Source organism: Corythoichthys intestinalis, chromosome 14, assembly GCF_030265065.1.
Source record: "Corythoichthys intestinalis isolate RoL2023-P3 chromosome 14, ASM3026506v1, whole genome shotgun sequence".
Classification (NCBI taxonomy): domain Eukaryota; kingdom Metazoa; phylum Chordata; class Actinopteri; order Syngnathiformes; family Syngnathidae; genus Corythoichthys; species Corythoichthys intestinalis.
The window spans coordinates 14013370-14034129 of NC_080408.1; the positions used below are offsets into that span (position 1 = coordinate 14013370).

Sequence of the window (20760 nt, forward strand, 5' to 3'; positions counted from 1 at the left end):
TAGCACTGCATATCTATAACTGTCTATATATTTCAATCTACCTGCTTTCTATTCCTCTGTTCTGTGATTAAATGCGATCTTTTGTCTTCGTTTCTACGTTGTGTTGATTTAAATGTGATTTTTATGATCCTCATGTGATGTAAAGCACTTTGAATTGCCTTGTGTTGAATTGTGCTATATAAATAAATTTGCCTTGCCTTAAAGTAAGTGGAATAATCTGACGCATTAATCTGTTAACTAGTCTTTAAGACTCAAAACAAGATGGGAAAAATTATTTGACTGGATTTAAAAAAATAATAATCTGATTAAGACGTTCTAAATTTGCAGTGTGGTAGAGTTACAGTGGGCATCTCTGGAAATAATGACTCTAAAGTCGCGGAATAAGAGTAGGGTTTTCTTCTGCACACATATACACAAGTAAAAAGTATGGCGTAGTAAAACTACTAGAAGAACTACTAGAAATCTTAAAAGTACATTTTTCTCAAAAAAGTTACTCAAGTAAATGTAACAGAGTAAATGTAACACATTACTACCCTCCTCAGCATATATAACACAAACCTGATCACCCCATTCATTAACAAGAGGCATATTGATGTCATCAACAAAGACCGACATCCTGCGTCCGCCTGGTGGTCCGTATGTGCTGCCGATTCTTTTCTCAATGTAGCTCTCAATTGTGCGCTGTCGCAACAGACAAATTTTAATCAAACCAAACAGAACTCCAAGCAGTATTTCTTTATCACACAAATATTGGTAACACTTTATAATAACTATCCGTTTTACTAGTTAATAGATCATTAGTAAACTGTTGATAAATGATTTATTGTTGCTTTGTGAAGTATTTGTTAACAGTTTGTTAAGCATGTACAGGGTGTTCTTAACCTGAAACACAGTTTGTGTAGAAACGTTTCAAGTTTTTGTGTGTAACGTTTGGCATTTCTATCTTTTCAGGTTAAGAAATGCCGTTCACTTCAAAAGAAAAGGCATTTTGATAAATGTGCAACATGAGAGCTGCCTGCAAAATGCCTTATGAAAATCTGCCATAGAACCAACAAATATTTGTACTTTTCTTTGTATATTTAACCAGTAAAACTTATGACCTTCAACATAAAGTGTATATAGTAGGGTTGTTCCCATCATGTTTTTTTGCTCCCGATCCGATCCAGATCGTTTTGAGTATCTGCCGATCCCGATATTTCCCTCTCCGATTGCTTTTTTTTTTGCTCCCGATTCAATTCCAATCATTCCCGATAATTTTTCCCGATCATATACATTTTGGCAATGCATTAAGAAAAAAAATGAATAAAACTTGGACGAATATATACATTCAACATACATTACATAAGTACTGTATTTGTTTATTATGACAATAAATCCTCAAAATGGCATTTACATTATTAACATTCTTTCTGTGAGAGGGATCCACGGATAGAAAGACTTGTGACTTTGAATATTGTGACTAAATATTGCCATCTAGTGTATTCGTTGAGCTTTCAGTAAATGATACTGTAGCCATGCCCAATGCATGATGGGAAGTGGAACCATGACTGTGCGTTGTGCTATCAATTGATATATCTTCTCTGCGCTGGGAAATATTATAAGGTATTAAGAAAAAGATCATGAACTACCTTGCTTCCCCACATTGCATTTGCTTCCCATGATATTTCTAATCGTAGGAAGAGGGATTGTAAGGCTTTAGCTAATTAAAAAAGGCTCCAAAGGCTGCCAAAATTCACTCTACTCATTTTACACTGCCTTTTATCTGTCTATATAAGGAAAACGGCGCCATTACAGATTGAGTGCAACAATGCGTGGGTGGGTTGTGCAGCGCATGCATTAATTGCGTTAAATATTTTAACGTGATACTTTTTTTTTTTTAATTAATTACCGCCGTTATCGGGATAAATTTGATAACCCTTCCTTAAGCCTAAACTAAAGACTCTGGATGAGTGTAACATATTATGTTTGTAACGTTAAATACAATCAGAAAACGATTCAATCAAAATATATACTGTATATATATATTTTAAAAAAGGCATGGCTGATATTTTTTTGCCGATTCCAATACTTTGAAAATGACATGATCGGACCCGATCGATATTAAGATCCAACAACTAGCATGGGCATTTAGAATGGGGTCAACCATATTGGAACACCCTGTAAATGCTTAACAAACTGTTAACAAATACTTCACAAATCAACAACAAATTATTTATCAACAGTTTACTAATGATCTATTAACTAGTAAAACGGATAGTTATTATAAAGTGTTACCCAAATATCTGTACTTCCACTGACATACAGAAAGAGTACTTTTACACCCTCTGCACTATGCTGAATATTTGCCATTCTACCTGAAACATGATGGGTTCGGTAGCGGAGGAGAAGTTGAGCGACTTGAAGAGGTCTGTTTCAGGGTCAAATTTCTTAGCGTGGCTTTTGATCATCACCGTCTTAGCCGTCCCTTGCTCACCAATGAGCAAGACGGCCTGTGGAGTTTTTAAAATAAAGGTTTGCGGGGGTCATCTTTGAAAAGTTGTTTCAAAAACCTAGCTGACCTTGTATTGTTTGGCAATAGTTTCTAGCAAAAAAGCAGTCCTGGTGTTATCCACGTTGGGTACGAGGATGGCGGAGTAGTCTGGCACACAATCTGTTGGATACTCATACTCCCCAACGTGCTCATTCCAGTGACACCACTGACCTGTAAGTGCAATGCAAACAATTCACCTACTGTATTTCCATTATACAAACTAGCCTTAAAAATTAGTGTTGCACAAATACTTCATACTCACTTGACTGTAAAGTAATTGCAATCATGGCTTGGCCAAACAATGATTAACCCATTGTCTGCCATTGACAGCGCTAGACGTCTAATCCATTTGAAGTGGGTGGGTTAGCAGTATGCATGTGCCGGTAACCGGTTTCAAGGTTTACCGTAGTATGAAAATGCCACGATTTCATAACCACTAAAATTTTCCGTCATACCGTAGTATGGTGTTAACTATTTTTTATGTCCCAAAAATGCAGCGAGAAATGGCTTGGAGCGGCAGCCCTCACCCATCCCCCTCCGGTTGTTGCTCTGTCCTGTGTGTCAGTGACAGGGGTGACGCCTAAGCGTTTTCAAAACCACTTCAAAATAGTCTAGGCTAGTATGGGAGTATTTCGGCTACCGAAAACAAAAAAATGGCCGCGGCTTAGAGGAGGAAGGACAGCCAACTTGCAGGCAACACCTACAACATGATTTCACATTTACGTGACCATCATCCGTCACTCTGCACAAAATGTAAGGTAAGTAAACGCTGTCATGAATGTTTCCCACCAGCGACAAGAGTTCACACCAGCGTGCTTCATGTGTCTAGTGATGGTAAAACAAACACTATAATGTAAGCTTGTTAACAAGGCTGTTAACGTGGCTAGTTAGCACACTCAGACGGCTAGCTAACGGTTTTCTCCCTATTATTGTGCTTTTGTAAAGTCTTACGCCATTGTAAACATCTGCTCAAAATAACATTTTCATAATACAGCCTGTGGTGTTTTTTTTTCTCCCTGGCGACTTTCTGTGTTGAGAGAGGGTGGGTGTGTGTGTAAAATGTGTAAATAATGTACAAAAGAATCAGAACTGATCAAAACATTGAAAATATGAAAAAAGATCTCTAAACTCAAGACTGGAATGATGTTTGCGAGGAGAGGTTTAAGAAATATAGAAATAAGCTAAACTGGACATCAACTGATACAATGAACCCACTCAAATTGACAATATGTGACGTGAAAAAAACAAAAACAACAAAAAAAACCTGATAATAACTGGACTGTAACACAAACATGCTTGACTGTGCGTCCCGGGCTGTTGGGGGACGGGTATCGATAAGCATTTGCTTTTTCCCGTCTTTCCTTTGTCTGTCATCGTCTTTCTTTCGGGCAAATTCCACACTCTGAAACTGTCAATGATTATGATGATGATGACAATGACAATAAAATTCATTCATTCATTCAAATACCGTGAAACAGCGGTATTTTTGCTTTAGGTTATCATACTGTCAAAATCTCATACCGGCATATGCCTAGTTGGCAGTGAATTCGTTGAATCACTTCAACCCTCCCACTTCAAACGGATTGGACGTCTACTCGCGATAAAACAACAAAAAAATAGGCCGTTATTTGTTCCACGACTTTTGATTTGAAAACGAGAAATGAAATGAGTTGTTAACTGTTTTTCGATTTTGGATTCTAAAACAGAATGAACGAATGATACACTAATACATAGCACTGACACGATACCAGGGGTCTGCAAGTCCGGTCCTCGAGAGTCCCTATCCAGCTTGTTTTCCATGTCCCCCTCCTCTAACACACCTGACTCAAATAATCAGGATCGTTATTAGGCTCATGCAGCGCTTGCTGATGAGCTGATTATTTGATTCAGGTGTGTTAAAGGAGGGAAACATGAAAAACAAGCTGGATAGGGGCTCTCGAGGACCGGCGTTGGATACCCCTGCACTGTATAGATAATGTTATTTTAGTGTTGTATCGGTACCGATATCGGTGCAACACCGTTTAAAATAAACACGCTATTCATAAATTGTGACTTAAAAGTGAGTAACAATCGCTTTAGTTGTTGTTAAACAAAAAACACAGAAAAAATAATTATCTATTAGTACAAGGTGCCTTTAACAGCAATATATTTTTGAAGGCCTACCATCTGCCCCAACCATGTACTCAAACATGGTCTCTCCCTCATTAGTTTTAGGCAGATCAATGTTGCTGCCGTGCTCTCGGAAAAAACCCTCCATTTTATCACGGTCGTCCAACTCCAAAAGGGCTCCCAGACTCCACATCAGACCAAAGACAAAGAGGCGTTCTAAATGTTTGTCGTTGGCCAGGCCTCCCATCTGCTTGGTTGGAATGAGACCTTCCAATATATTGCAAGACTGCAGAATGACAATTGAATCAGCATCAGCGCACAGCGGAGGCAGTTATTTTGGTTTCGGTACCTGCATGATGTAGTTACACTCCAAAAATGGCATCTTGGGTTTGAGATTCTGCCTCATAAATGAATACACATCCCAAAATATCCTATCGTACAAAGCAATTATGTTCTCTGCTTCGTCAGCGTTACGCTTGTTTGTCCATCCCTAGAGAAAGCAGAGAAAAAGACTTTAAATGTGCCAATTCACTACTGCCAATTGCATCTTGTTTAGTATCATTTGCTGTATTAGATGACTCTTTTGAGACTGCGCTCCTTCCATACTTGGCTCATACTAACAAGCATGTTCCTTACAAATAAGCAAGTAAAGAAGTTAATAGTATTTGTGCACTCTGATTTTGTACCTTGAGGATGGGTTCCCAGCTCAGAGCAGAGGAGCTCATGAACACCATACCGACACGTGACACAGTAGCTGGGGAGGCGTTCTCAATGTTGTGCACCTCAAATACCAGCTTGCAGGCTGGCGACATGGTAATACGGTCACCGTTTGCCAGTGTGAGGGTTTTATTGTCATCCAGCACAGAGTTGAGGTTCTCAATCCAGATAGCGTCCACTGGACCGTCGAGCACAATCCATATGATCTCCCCTAAAAGCCAAATTCATCATTATAACTAGGGTTGTTCCAATCATGTTTTTTTGCTCCCGCTCCGATCATTTTAGTTTGAGTATCTGCCGATCCCGATATTTCCCGATCCGATTGCTTTTTTTTTTTGCTCCCGATTCAATTCCAATCATTCCCGATAATTTTTCCCAATCTTTGGCAATGCATTAAGAAAAAACATGAATAAACCTCGGACAAATATATACATTCAACATACAGTTCATAAGTACTGTATTTGTTTATTATGACAATAAATCCTCAAGATGGCATTTACATTATTAACATTCTTTCTGTGAGAGGGATCCACGGATAGAAAGACTTCATTCTTAAAGGACAGATGTGACTTTGTATATTGTGACTAAATATTGCCATCTAGTGGATTTTTATGAGCTTTCAGTAAATGATAATTCAGGCATTTAACTTCTGCCCGAATGCATGATGGGAAGTGCACCCATGACTGTGCGTAGTGCTACCAATTGATATATCTTCTTTGCGTTGGGAAATAACCTAATGTGTAAAGAAGAAGATCAATTATTACCTTGCTTCCCCACATTGCTTCCTATGACATTTCCAACCCTAGGAAGAGGGATTGTTAGGTTATAGCTAATTATAAAAACGTTCCAAAGGCTGCCAAAATTCACTCTACTCTTTTTCCGCTGCCTTTCAGCTCTCTTTATAGGTAAAAGGGCGCCATTACAGATTGAGCGCGCCAATACGTGAGTGGGTCATGCAGCGCATGCATTAATTGCGTTAAATATTTTAACGTGATACATTTTTTTAAAATTAATTACCGCCGTTATCGGGATAAACTTGATAACCCTACCTAAAGCCTAAACTAAAGACTGGATGAGTGTAACATATTATGTCTGTAACGTTAAATACAATTAGAAAACAATTTAATTAATATATATATATATATATATATATTAAAAAAAGGCATGTCAGATATTTTTTTGCCGATTCCGATACTTTGAAAATGACATCTCTAATATTTATTATTCAAAATGTCTGTCGTTTTTAGCTTGGAATCATTAATTAAAATCATTATAATTGGAATGATTCATTAAAGGATAAATGTGTCTTTGTATATTGTGACTAAATATTGCCATCTAGTGTATTTGTTGAGCTTTCAGTAAATGATACTGTAGCCATCTGTTCTGCCCAAATGCATGATGGGAAGTGCACCCATGACTGTGCGTAGTGGTACCAATTGATATACTCTGCGTTGGGAAATAACATAGGGTGTTAAGAAAAAGATCAATTACTACCTTTCTTCCTCACATTGCTTCCCACGATGTTTCTAATCACAGGGAAAGGGTTTATAAGGCTTTAGCCAATTAAAAACAGGCTCCAAAGGCTGCCAAAAATCACTCTACTCATTTTACGCTGCCTTTTAGCTCTATATATAGGTAAGACGGCGCCATTACAGATTAAACGCGACGATGCGTGAGTGGGCTGTGCAGCGCATGCATTAATTAGGTTAAATATTTTAACGTGATAAATGTTTTTTATACATTAATTACTGCCGTTAACGGGATAAATTTGATAACCCTACCTTAAGCCTAAACTAAAGACTCTGGATGAGTGTAACATATTATGTCTGTAACGTTAAATATAATTAGAAAACGATTTATTTAAAATATATATATATAAATTTAAAAAAGGTGTGTCCGATATTTTTTTTGCCGATTCCGATACTTTGAAAATGACGTGATCGGACCCGATCGATCGGGACATCTCTAATTATAACAAATCGACTATCTTTTAAAGAACAGAATTTTCCACATCTTCTTCTGGCATCTTTTTGAAACTATTTTTGTTTAAAAAAGATTAGTACAGGTGAATAGACGGACTATACCCTAAACTGGCCGATAGCATAGGGTTATTACAGTTTTTTCCCCCCAATATTTTGTACTGTATACATTAAAAATGTACTTGTACTCATTTTGTTTTGTCTCTTGTTAGCTTATGCATAAATACTGTACTTTGTTATTATTTGTGCCAATTCCATTGATCTCTGATTTATTCATTCACGCAATATAAAGGCAGCCCTGATAACTGTTTATATTCTCATCGCCATCGTCATCTCCAGCTTATCCGTAACCGGTCATTCGGGCAGCAGCCTCAGCTAAGAGACCCAGATAACCCTCTCCCCAACCCAATCGCAGGTGACTATGTGCCGGATCTGGCCTCAGCTCGCCAGATTCACGCAGCACGTGATCACGTAGCACGTATTCACGTTCCAGGGCGGACCGTGCAGACTGGACGTGCTTAAAAATCAGTATTTAACAGTCAACATGTGACGTCACAGCAGCGCGCACCCTGAAATAGGGCATTTGAGCAGCGACAGTAAACAGGAGTACACGCAGGAGTCAGCACAAAACATCTTGGCGGACGGCATATTTTTATGGCAAGTGCTTTATTTAAAGTCGTAATCGCATTTTGAAGTCCCTGCTTGAGTGTTTAACAAGTTATTCAATCAAGCGTTAACATTACCCAGGTAGCAAAATATAACTGGAGCGGACATGGGCCAGATGTACTGTAAATTTTGGCCCAATTTTGTAAAACGGATCCACCCTAGTTTCTTTTTGAACAATGGGCCAAACTCAGTATGGATTCACTTGCCGGATCAGGAAACAGTTTGGGCCAGAACTGGTCCAAAGTAGCAGAATCCACGTTTGTATGGTCCGGATATGGCAAACATGTTACCAAACTGGGTATCCTAGGTCTACAGCTCAGAACCTGTGGCTGCTTGGTAACTTGTGAAACCCTTGAGCTCTCTCAATGGCTGGTGTATCCAGCTGTTTTGCCATGTCTGCAAGTTAAGTAATTTGAAATTAGTTCCAGAACAACAAACATAAGGAGGGAGAAAGCATTTACTCTGTATTACTGGAAATGTTTCAATTTGGAATACTATTGGGGCCCCTGCCTCCTGGGCCCCATTCCTCCTCCTTGTTTGTGTGTATGTGTGTCACTGGCCTTGATTGCAGGATTGGACAGATGGGCCCAGGACTAGGTGCAGGTGATCATCGTCAGCAGCCTACTTGAAATCGGTTCTTGGCCTTACATCAGCGCAAGATCAACAACTCTACTCCATGAGTTTGTGACTCCAGCTTTCAGCTAATAAAGAATTTTGTAATCCTGAAACTGAGCTCAATTTTGTGTTTTTCCCCTAGACCCCATACTGCTTGTTTGCCAGAATGCCTGCCTGGCCGTTCACCTGTTCTGTTACCAAACTGCCCACCGGATTTTTCAGACACTATCCGCCACTCCATCTAACCGTCAATAAACTCTTGTTTCCACTGGCAGTTTGTTCTCATCTCTGTGCTTGGGTCCCCCTCTAACCCAGAACCTTAATATAATATCTTGTATAGCGTCTAAAAATTGGTTATCTTTAATGTGGAATTGCTTGTTCCAAATGAAATAATCTTTTTATCCCAGACATACAGTACTGTGCAAAAGTTTTAGGCAGGACACCTGCCTAAAACTTTTGCACAGTACTGTATACTTTTATTATATTATGTATATACAGGATATACTGTATGTATATATTTTCCCCAAGTGGAAGCTTCCATGATCCTAATTAAAAAAGTATATATACAGTACTGTGCAAAAGTTTTAGGCAGGCGTCCTGCCTAAAACTTTTGCACAGTACTGTACGTTGATGTCATGTCTGCTGCTTTGGACCAGCTCTGGCCCAAAACTGTTTGCTGATCCAGCAAGTCAATCCATAAAGAGTTTGGCCAATTGTTCAAAAAGATACTGGGGCGGATCCATTTCACGAAATTGGGCTGATATTTGCTGGACATCTGGCCCATGTTCACTCCAGTTATATTTTGCTATGTGGGAAGCCACTTCCACCAGCTGATATATCTCATCTCTAATGGCACTGACGAACATTTTATCTTATTCCATTTTGAATATATTTTAGGACAACACATTACACTCGAAAATGCACTTCACCTTTCTTGGCCTTAAGCGTCCTCCTCCACAGAGTGGAAAAGATACCGTCAGTCCAGTCGTTGGTGGCTGCATCGAGACGACCAAACATTTGTGGCGCGGTGATGGCCTTAGGGTTCATGCGCATCTCCCTGTGCGGTGTTCCGCACTCAGTCAGCGCTCGCATAAGGATATTGATGACGGCTGTCTTGCCCGCACCACTAGGTCCCAGCGTCATAAGTCCGTGACGCACAAGGGAAGCCTCGTAAAGCTGTCGTCAAGAGATATCATCACGCTCTAACATTGAAACCAGTTCATAGCTGAGCAGCAATAGGTTTTGCAATACCTGAACCAGTTTCAGGTTCCAGTTGGGATGGTTAACCAAAGCAGCGAGGTCAACTTGATTCTTTACGGCAGCTTGAAGTTCATTGTAGGTGCTGTTGTCCAGTTTGATGCCAGGAAACAAGTCATTGATGAGACTGAGGAAAAGAGGCTCGTCCTCATCCACCTGTAAGAGGGTTTCTATTTTACTGGTGTGTGTCTACAAAAATATTTGAAAATAAGACTGACATACAGGGGTGAGCATACAGTGGGGCAAATAAGTATTTAGTCAACCACCAATTGTGCAAGTTCTCCTACTCGAAAAGATTAGAGAGGCCTGTAATTGTCAACATGCGTAAACCTCAACCATGAGAAACAGAATGTGGAAAAATAACAGAAAATCACATTGTTTGATTTTTAAAGAATTTATTTCCAAATTAGAGTGGAAAATAAGTATTTGGTCACCTACAAACAAGCAAGATTTCTGGCTGTCAAAGAGGTCAAACTTCTTCTAACGAGGTCTAATGTGGCTCCATTCGTTACCTGTATTAATGGCACCTGTTTTAACTCATTATCGGCATAAAAGACACCTGTCCACAATCTCAGTCAGTTACACTCCAAACTCCACTATGGCCAAGACCAAAGAGCTGTCGAAGGACAACAGAGACAAAATTGTAGACCTGCACCAGGCTGGAAAGACAATCTCCAATAGGTAAAACGCTTGGTGTAAAGAAATCAACTGTGGGAGCAATTATTTGAAAATGGAAGACATACAAGACCACTGATAATCTCCCGCGATCTGGGGCTCCATGCAAGATCTCACCCCGTGGCGTGAAAATGATCACAAGAACGGTGAGCAAAAATCCCAGAACCAACTTACACAGAGCTGGGACCACAGTAACAAAGGCTACTATCAGTAACACAATGCGCCGCCAGGGACTCAAATCCTGCACTGCCAGACGTGTCCCCCTGCTGAAGAAAGTACACGTCCAGGCCCGTCTGCGGTTCGCTAGAGAGCATTTGGATGATCCAGAAGAGGACTGGGAGAATGTGTTATGGTCAGATGAAACCAAAATAGAACTTTTTGGTAGAAACACAGGTTCTGGTGTTTGGAGGAGAAAGAATATTGAATTGCATCCGAAGGACACCATACCCACTGTGAAGCATGGGGGTGGAAACATCACGCTTTGGGGCTGTTTTTCTGCAAAGGGACCAGGACGACTGATCTGTGTAAACGAAAGAATGAATGGGGCCATGTATTGAGAGATTTTGAGTGAAAATCTTCTTCCATCAGCAAGGACACTGAAGATGAGACGTGGCTGGGTCTTTTAGCATGACAATGATCCCAAACACACAGCCAGGGCAACAAAGGAGTGGCTTCGTAAGAAGCATTTCAAGGTCCTGGAGTGGCCTAGCCAGTCTCCAGATCTCAACCCCATAGAAAATCTGTGGAGGGAGTTGAAAGTCCGTGTTGCCCAATGACAGCCCCAAAACATCACTGCTCTAGAGGAGATCTGCATGGAGGAATGGGCCAAAATACCAGCAACAGTGTTTGAAAAGCTTGTGGAGTTACAGAAAACGTTTGGTCTCCGTTATGGCCAACAAAGGGTACATAACAAAGTATTGCGATGAACTTTTGTTATTTACCAGATACTTATTTTCCACAATGATTTGCAAATAAATTCTTTAAAAATCAAACTGTGATTTTCTGGGGGTTTTTCCACATTCTGTCTCTCATGGTTGAGGTTTCGCATGTTGACAATTACAGGCCTCTCTAATATTTTCAAGTGGGAAAACTTGCACAATTAGTGGTTGACTAAATACTTATTTGCCCCACTGTAAGTGGGAAACCAAAGTAACACAAATCAGAGTTTTAAGATATTAAGTCATAAGATTCTACAAGATCGAACACCACGACCACTATGTGCACTCCTGCTTTGATCTATTGCGGATATGCTATACCAGTTTAGAGAGGTTCATGTCACGCAGCACTCTCATGACCGTGCTAGACTCTGAATCATCGGGGCGCGCCCTCTTGCAAGCCCCGAGCGTCCTCAACACGGACAGGATATTCCGCAGACCAAAGTCGTAGTGCACCTGAAATAGAGCAAGGCAGAGTTGGAAGGGCATTTTAGAATGAAGAAATGCTGCTATAACTCACTTGTTTTGTAAGTTGCTCTTCACACAGTTTATAAAGTACAAAGAATTTCTGGGCAAGGAGAACATTCTCGTTGAATCCACAACTGGCCAGCTTGACCCTCATGATGATCTGTCAAAAACCGTAAAGAAAATGTGCTTAGGGAACAAACACAGCGAGTAGAAAGCTCTGCCAATTAAAACAAGGAAAATCTTTGTTATACCTGTCGATCAGGCACCATCATGGACACAGTCCTGAACTGCACTTTTAAGTTCTCAGGAAGTTCCTGGCGACCAGCATAACCAGGATTCTAAGTAGGAAATGTTAACATGTTGGTGCACACGTTGACTCTTTTAATCCTTTCATTTCACTCAAGTTCTGTCCAATCCATTTGGATTGGTCATTGATTTTATGTATATTTATTACCATTGTGATGAAAAGGCCAAACTCTGGATTCAGGTCAACAACATCCCCATCCGTGAAGATAAAAGTTGGCTTGTGTGTCTTACGAGCAACCAAAACAATGTAAATTTGCTGAGCAGCTACAGACAAAACAGGGAGGTCAATCCTGTTGAACTCGTCGAAACAGCCCCATGAGCCAGACTGTGCAAGTCCTGGAAAAAAGCATATTAACCATTGAAAGGGTGCTTTAATCAAAAATGAAATGTCATTTGCTTGTGTCATAAAGGCCATGGTTTCTTGTTTTTAGTCTACTCATGATGGACACATCTATCAGTTTTCACGCTCATAAGAGAAAAAAAAAACTAATTTGGGATGCTTCAAAACATAAATATTGTAGCAAACATAAATATTTTTTTAAAATCAAAATGACCACAAAATGACTGCTTTTCACCAAGGTGACAAAATTCCTGTTTCATTTTGGATACGTCTACCATTAAAGAAATGCCCGACAAATCCAAATGTCTCTAAATTAAGATTGCTTCAGGTATTGAATTTTTGATAAATTTGCAAGAGATTCTACAGCACCGATTTTCAAGCCATCACATTTAACCAGCATACGTCGCCTACATGCGGGCAGCAATTCAAATTGTTATCAATGTCGCCTATCTACCTTTTAAATAAAATCTGACAAGTTCCTTTTCGCAGGAACCTAGGAGTGAAATGACCAAAATCACCCAATCATATCCCTTTCAAACAGTATGACAAACTTCAGGTGGCATAGCGAAACTTGTATAGGGGTTGAATTTTCACAAATTCTTACCAAAACAACCTTAAACAACCTGCACACCACAGACAATGTCACCGTAATTGCACTCCTAATGCCACAATATTGTAAAGCGCCTTTCACATACTGTACGCCTAATCACTGTTAAAATCCTGGGTTTTTAAACGGGCAGTCCTTGTATGTGAAAGCAATTTCCTGGGTCGACTGACACTGAGACATTTCACGGGTCGCGTCTTAGTTTAATGCCTGGGACTTTCCCAGGACGAGAACTATGTGAAAGCAAGCATTAAATTCCCGGGTCACAGCACGATGTCTGATGAAGTAAATATCTTGGCGGGCCGATCATCACTTCCTTTCTTCGCAGTAAGACAAAAAGCGATAAATAAACATCGCAATTATCGACATAGCAAGCTGGAAATAATTAAATTAAACTGAAAACATAACGAAATGAAATTGCTACTGGATCGTAGAGCCGAGGAAGAGAGTCCATCGTCTATCTTTGGAAATATGTGGTTTATTTTGTTGACGATGTTAGGGTCCGCAACTGCGGAAACAAGGTTGAACCTCAAAGCAAAAAACAACGGAGGGAAGCATTCAAGGGTTTATTAAATATAAACAAAAACACGCGCAGTCGCGGAAAAGGGGAAATAACACAATGGGTCCATGACAGTAGGTCGATGGGGATCAAGAATACTAACCTAATTAGTAGGCAGAGAGCCGATAAGATTACAAAGAAAATACACTCAGATAACACCACAACGTAGGGCATTTCAAAACAAGGGCGGACGAACAAGCTAGCAAATGCACGAAATTCGAGAGTACAAGGTGTCGAATGCCCAGCAAGTTAATATCTCGGCACCCTTCTCTTGGATACCCTAGGCCTAAATACAGTCTGGATGAGCTTGAGTTGGCTGCAGTTACGACATTGGGAATGCTCCCACAACCGGCTCTGTAACATAACACGATTTGACCAACATTGTGACACCCTATGCCGACCAAAAATGGCGTAATGTCCGGATTATAAAAGAGAGCGCCAGTGGGTAACACGGGACAAGTCTGTGTAAATGTCCAACCCGCGTCATTCCCGGGATATCTCTACATGCGTGAAAGTAATGATGCGAGTAAATCCCGCATAATTTTAAACGGGAATTTACCAGGATATGTTTGTGAAAGGGGCTTAACATGCATCTCACTAAGAAATATGTTCTCAGACATCTGTCTCAATCTGTGTACTGTATATGCAGTATTTGCACTGTTACATTATAGCATTTTTGCACTGTTACTTCAATATCTATGTAAAAACTGTCATTTGCACTCATATCAAGTCCAACCATCTGTCTCCTAGCCTGAGTACTGGAAATTGTCATATACGCAGTTTTATATTACTACTACCTCACTACTTGCTGCTAGCCACTTATCAATTTATTCCCAATCGGTGTACCCTGTAACTTGTGTTTTTATATTAGCCATATTGTTGCTTATTATTGCTTTATGTCTTGTTGTACTGTGTATAATGACAATAAAGGCTTTCTATTCTATTCTATTCTATTCTATTCTATTCTATTCTATTCTATTAGTTGACATAGCGTCACGGCTTCCCGTATGGAGCAGGGCCAAGCAGAGCATCGCGGAAGCTCTCATTGCGATAAACTCAAACACACTGCGTTATAACGCCGGATTTAGGTGGAAACAGGATGAAAGTTTACTGCATAAGAGCAGGCAGGAATGTCTCAAGAGTGATTTGGTCGAGGATTCAAGGTAAACATTATATAAAACAGCATCATGCATGCATGCACTTTGAAATATTGAGAAAAAAATTAAATGAATGGAAAAATTAGCATAAATGTAGTTTGAAATATTTATGTAAAATGAATGATAACAGTTTTTTTTTTTTTTTTTGCTTTTAACCAAGAATCTAGACTTTTTTACCTTCATATCTATCGAAATTCCGGCGGTTACGCATTTATTTACAAGAATTTTCAACTCTTCAGCTCTTTGTTTAGTGATGGCTGCCATGTTGGATTTTGTATCAATACACATTACATTCAAATAATCAGGTACTTTTCAGTCAAGTGCCCGCTTTTTGGCAAAAAAATAGTAATTCAGACATTTCTGCGTCAACACAAAAACAATTAGGCTTTTATGTGTTTTATTTTATGTAACATTTCAATCTAAAAACGACGAGGGACAGATAGCCAGCACGACCTGCTGAGGCAATAGTGACATCGGAATGCAACCTCAAAATGTATGTATGTTGTATATATTGATTGTATATAGTAAAATGCAAATTTGGTTTTGTTGACTAAAATTAAGATGATGCTTCAATGCTTTCCTCAAGTATTAAGTTTCTGATGTGAAAATTGATTTATTAGCTGTTGAAAACGTATTTAAAAATTGCACTAAATAAAAAAAATAAGTCGCTATTTCGGGCAAAAACCTATATGATATGTGAAATATTGTTATTGATCCTGACCATATAGGTTATTATCTCTTCATTTGGTGTTTTTTGTGCATTTAGCATAAAGTCTGAGAATTTTATAGCCTTTATAAGTTTTGTTATACATATATAAAAAATAACCAGGATTTTATTAGGGAACGACTTTGAATTTTTCTTTTTTTGCCTCTGCTAATGGAGACTCATATATGCCTAAAGGAGGTTCCTGTTTTGGTTTGGGGTCGCTAGTGGCTTTGACTTTGAAAATATTTGAAGTTTTTTCAAATAGGCACCCTACGGAGCAGCCCCGTACCCTGTTTCCGGTCAACTGATAGTGACGTCTATGGTTTTGTCAAACATTGTTTCTTGACATTCTTTGTGACGGGCCTCACAAATATCAAGTTGCTAAGGATTCCTCAGGGAACATGACTACATGCTAAATTTTCCAGAATATTCCAGGAGAATTCATATGCATGAAGTAAAACACTACACCACAATACCTTTATATATCCTGCCAAGTCCTCTGAAGTCCATTTGGTCAGAGCAGTTGAAGACCACCACATACTTTCCCAAGCACCGACCCATATCCTTGGTAGTCTCTGTCTTTCCAGTACCGGCTGGCCCAGCGGGGGCTCCTCCCATGCTCATGCCCAGGGCCTGGGACAGTGTAATATAACACCTGTACATGGGCAACAATTACTGTATGCTTATTTTTCAATTATGTACAGTCAATAGACAAAAGAGTTGTATAAAGGATGATGAACATAATAAGTAGGAGTGTGACAAAATATCGAAATGGTAATATATAGTGATACTTTTTATCCCAAAAGGTTATCGATATGCTCTTGCCAAGAGTCGGGATATTGTTTTAAAAAGGTGCCAATGTTCAAAAAAATGAAAGGAACCAACAAGTTGCTACTAAAATCTTCCATCATAATAGTGTCTCAGTTAACTATATGGCTTCCATTGATGGCGTTGGATGCCTAGTCCGTTAAGACTGGGAAGGTGGGATGAACAGTCGTTCATTCGAAATCATTTTTTCCGATTTTCGGGGCATGTAGAGGTCAATTTCTGTTCATTTGAGGGCATTTACAGGTAATTTCCTGTTGAGTTTGAGTCACTGCCTATAGACCCTACTCACATGACGTCACAACCACACCCCCGCGCCATATTGTTCGTCAACTCGTCACTGTTGATGCATTACCGCGACGTAAATTCCTCCTATTATGGCGTGTTTTTCTGCTCGTTAACATTAATAATCAAAATGGTGAAGGCGTGTGTGGCGGTCGGTTACAATAACAGAGAAGATAGACGGAGAGACTTGAAGTTCTACCGGATTCCGAGAGACCCGGAGAGGAGAGCGAGATGAGCTGCTGCAATTCGACGAGAAAACTGGGCTCCAAACGATTACCACAGACTATGTAGTAGTCATTTTATATCTGGTAAGATGCATTTAATATATATTTAGAGGGTTTTGGGCTGACAACCACAATTAAGATCATTGCTAGGCTAATCGCCGACAACATACATTCAGACGTTGTGAATGAACTACCTGAAAATATATAATTATAAGGGGATAATAAGACAGTTGTCATACAATTAATTTACAATTTCACTATTGAGGTCAAAAGCCAAAAAAATAAATTCAACTAGGGACAATCTGGAGTAGTGCTATCGCACTTCATATTTATTACATATTATATGTGTATGTAGTGAGGGTGCTATCGCTAAACCATATAAACATTAAAAGCCCTAGCTCCATTGACAAATGACATGAAATACATTAGACTTGACAGTGGATGTTAGCAAGAACATAAGATTTTGAATTGAAAATTTCGTAACTCACCTTCCCGAGCACAAGATAGATTCCAGCCGAATTTTCGGGGACGAGGACCAGTTTCACCCGACCAGCAACGAAGTATTTATAAGCCTCCAAGCTCTTAAAGTTTTTCAAACTTTCGTGAGAATAGGCTGATTTTGTGTGGACAAGATAGTTGTAAATATCAGGGTAGCAGATGTCAGGCAGAGACGGCGAAGACAGCGGGTCGAAAAACATCGATTTAGGCATCAAATATGGATCTGGCGAATGGATAAACTGAAGCTTTTCCACATAACGCCTTTTATGCAATGCATCCAATGAGTTTACAGCGTCAGATAACACCGGGGCTTCCATGAATTGCTCTATAAATTGCACGACTAATTGAAACCATTGAGAATAGGGCTAAAAAATGACGGACAATATGGCGGCCGGATACAGCGACACGTCATTTTGTGACGTTGGTGAGTAGGGTCTATTCATTCCCGGGTCACAGGAAGTGACCCATAAAATGCCCCAAAATCAACCGGAAGTAAATGAAAATAACAAGTGATGACCTGCAATGGCCCAAAATTGCCTTGTTGCCTGGCATTGGTTGCCACTGATGACCATAGAAGTCTGAGTGGCTGCCATTGACGGTGCTCGACGCCCAATCCATTTAGACTGAGAACGTTCGTTCATTCGAAACAAGACAATTCACAATAATTCTTTCCGATTTTCAGGGCATTTACAGGTCACTTTTTGTTCATTTTAGGGCATTTACAGGTCATTTCCTATTTCGTTTGAGGCACTGCCAAATCAGTTTGGGAGATTCGCGAGTCACTTCCTGTTCGTTAACTCAAAATAAACAGGAAGTGACCCATGAAATACCCCATAATCACCAGGAAGTAACTGAAAAACAACAGGTGATGACCTGAAATGGCCCAAAATTCCCTCAATGCCTGGCATTGGCTCCCATTGACGTCTACTAGTGATAAACTCATTCCAACTCACAGCAGAAGCTTGTTTTTCTGTTTATTAGTCGTTTTGTAGAATATCCTAGAATGATTTCCTGAATGTATCGATACTCGTTGTATCGTCATATCGTCGTTATCGTGAGCTTTGTATCGCAAATCGTATCGTATCGTGAGGTATCAAGAGGCTCCCACCCCTAATAATAACACGTGTTGTCTTGCCTGTCAGTTAATGGAGTGATGACCAGACGGTCAGTACAGCCAAGGTACTCGTTCTGATAAATAAAGTCGACATTGGTGATGGACACGATGACCTTATCTTGGTCGGCATTGTAATAAAACCTGCTTTGCTTCAACCACTCAAAGTCATTGGTAGATTTGACGGATTTTGCCACCTGAGGGCAAAGAAAATATTAAAGTGTTGCACAAAGGAGAAAAATTACAAATTAAATTGTGAATTTAGAGCAAACTCACCAGCTCTTCAAAAATGTCACTCTGGTGCACGTGGATGGTGACCAAGGTCTCGTACTTGACCCTGTCGAACTTTGTCAAGTCATAAGTTGTCTGCTTGATTAGCGTTCGTAAGAGGTTCAGCATTTTCTTTTTGGTAAAGATCATCGCCTCCTTGCTGTATTCTGCACTTTCCAGGGCCTCCTCTGAGTCCCTTGTCCAGAGCATTTGGATTCCCAGGAGGCCCACCTAAGACAGGCAGTGGGTGAACTAATGCAAAGTTAACCCATACATTCATTAGTAAAACTATGACATTTTGAGTCACCATCCTCCCCCAAAAACTACTCTAACACACCCAATATAGATAAATAGCACTTATACCATAGTTTAAGGAAAATAAGCAGAATATAGGGCATAAGAGATAAACAACGGCTTGTTATCACGAAAGCCCAGTGGGTGCATCATACAACTGACTGAGGAAGATTGACGCACCAACTCTTGCAATCAGTTCTCCCGGACAGTCCAGAACAAATGGCGGGACGCTGTGTCCCGACACAAGGAACACCAGAGAACGCCTGATATCCAACTGATAACATGACTAACAAAACTCCAAGAGCCGCTTTGACACTGAGGTGACTAAATCCACATTTGTCATTGCCCGGACAACAGTAACTCCCGAAACCTCCTGTCCAATCCACAAACACACAATGATCCTAAACACACCCTTTTTCCTGCCAACAGCCCGCCCCGCGAGAGCCTTCAAAAGACTGAATGTTTAACTAATAGTAGTCATTTTTTTCTTGGGAACCTTTTGTTGACTTCTGATATGGTGACCTTGGAACGAGTTTGCCTCCCCACTTGAGTCTGTGTCTGTTTCGCCTTTCTGTTTGATCACTGTCGACCCAAATAAATTGTCAACTTGTTCTCGGTGAGCCTTCTCTAAACCGTTCAAAATGGACTCAGTACAAAGGGTTAAGACTAAGGTGAACGTGCGGAGTTTGGCCTTCTGGCCGGATTGTCGGGAACTCGCCGGCCCGGATAGTTGGAGCTGCGCCAGTGTGGGTCAAGCGGTTTGGCTGGCGCGATTTCGCCGTTCTGGCTAGAGGGTCAGACTCCTTCACATACAATCCATTATATTTCTGCTAGGGCTGTCAAAATTATTGCGTTAACAGGCGTTAATTAATATTTCAAATTAATCACGTTAAAATATTTGACGCAATTAACGCAGATGCCCCGCTCAGACACATTTAAATGACAGTACACAGTGAAACGCTCACTTGTTGTGTTTTATGGAGTTTTGCCGCCCTCTGCTGGCGCTTGGGTGCGACTGATTTTATAGGCTTCAGCATCCATGAGCATTGTGTAAGTAATTATTGACATTAACAATGGCGGGCTACTAGTTTATTTTTTGATTGAAAATTTTACAAATTTTATTAAAACGAAAACATTAAGAGGGGTTTTAGTATAAAATTTCTCTAACTTGTACTAACATTTTTCTTTAAAGAACTACAAGTCTTTCTATCCATTAATCGCTTTAACAGAATGTTAATAATGTTAATGCCATCTTGTTGATTTATTGTTATAATAAACAAATAGTCCTTATGTACCGTATCTTGAATGTATATATCCATCTTGAGTCTTATCTTTCCATTCCAACAATAATTTACAGAAAAATATGGCATATTTTATAGATGGTTTGAATTGCGATTAATTACAATTAATTAATTTTTAAGCTGTAATTAACTCGATTAAAATTTTTAATCGTTTGACAGCCCTAATTTCTGCTTGTTTTCTCTGGTAATGTTTCAAAAATAAACATGCCAATCAAACACTGCTGCTATGGAACTTGTAGAAACGACTCTAGACATTACGACATATAAAGGATGTTTTCTTTTGTGTTTCGAATGTTTCCCGAAACCAAAACCTCGGAGGAAAAAATGTG

General features: G+C 39.8%; 1 protein-coding gene across 4 annotated transcripts in view; it reads right to left on the bottom strand.

Moving 5' to 3' along the window:
• The window catches only part of LOC130929877 (dynein axonemal heavy chain 8-like), a 156568-nt gene that overhangs the window by 64928 nt on the left and 70880 nt on the right, over positions 1-20760 (bottom strand). For all 4 annotated transcript variants that reach the window (XM_057857488.1, XM_057857489.1, XM_057857487.1 and 1 more), the window contains 15 exons: positions 18843-19067; positions 18591-18763; positions 16100-16278; positions 12406-12593; positions 12203-12289; positions 12004-12111; positions 11805-11939; positions 9868-10029; positions 9546-9792; positions 5326-5567; positions 4989-5129; positions 4694-4925; positions 2559-2701; positions 2355-2489; positions 559-681 (listed from right to left, as the gene is read on the bottom strand). In XM_057857488.1, the coding sequence (XP_057713471.1) occupies positions 559-681; positions 2355-2489; positions 2559-2701; positions 4694-4925; positions 4989-5129; positions 5326-5567; positions 9546-9792; positions 9868-10029; positions 11805-11939; positions 12004-12111; positions 12203-12289; positions 12406-12593; positions 16100-16278; positions 18591-18763; positions 18843-19067 (2520 nt within the window). The remainder of the gene's footprint in view (positions 1-558; positions 682-2354; positions 2490-2558; positions 2702-4693; positions 4926-4988; positions 5130-5325; positions 5568-9545; positions 9793-9867; positions 10030-11804; positions 11940-12003; positions 12112-12202; positions 12290-12405; positions 12594-16099; positions 16279-18590; positions 18764-18842; positions 19068-20760) is intronic.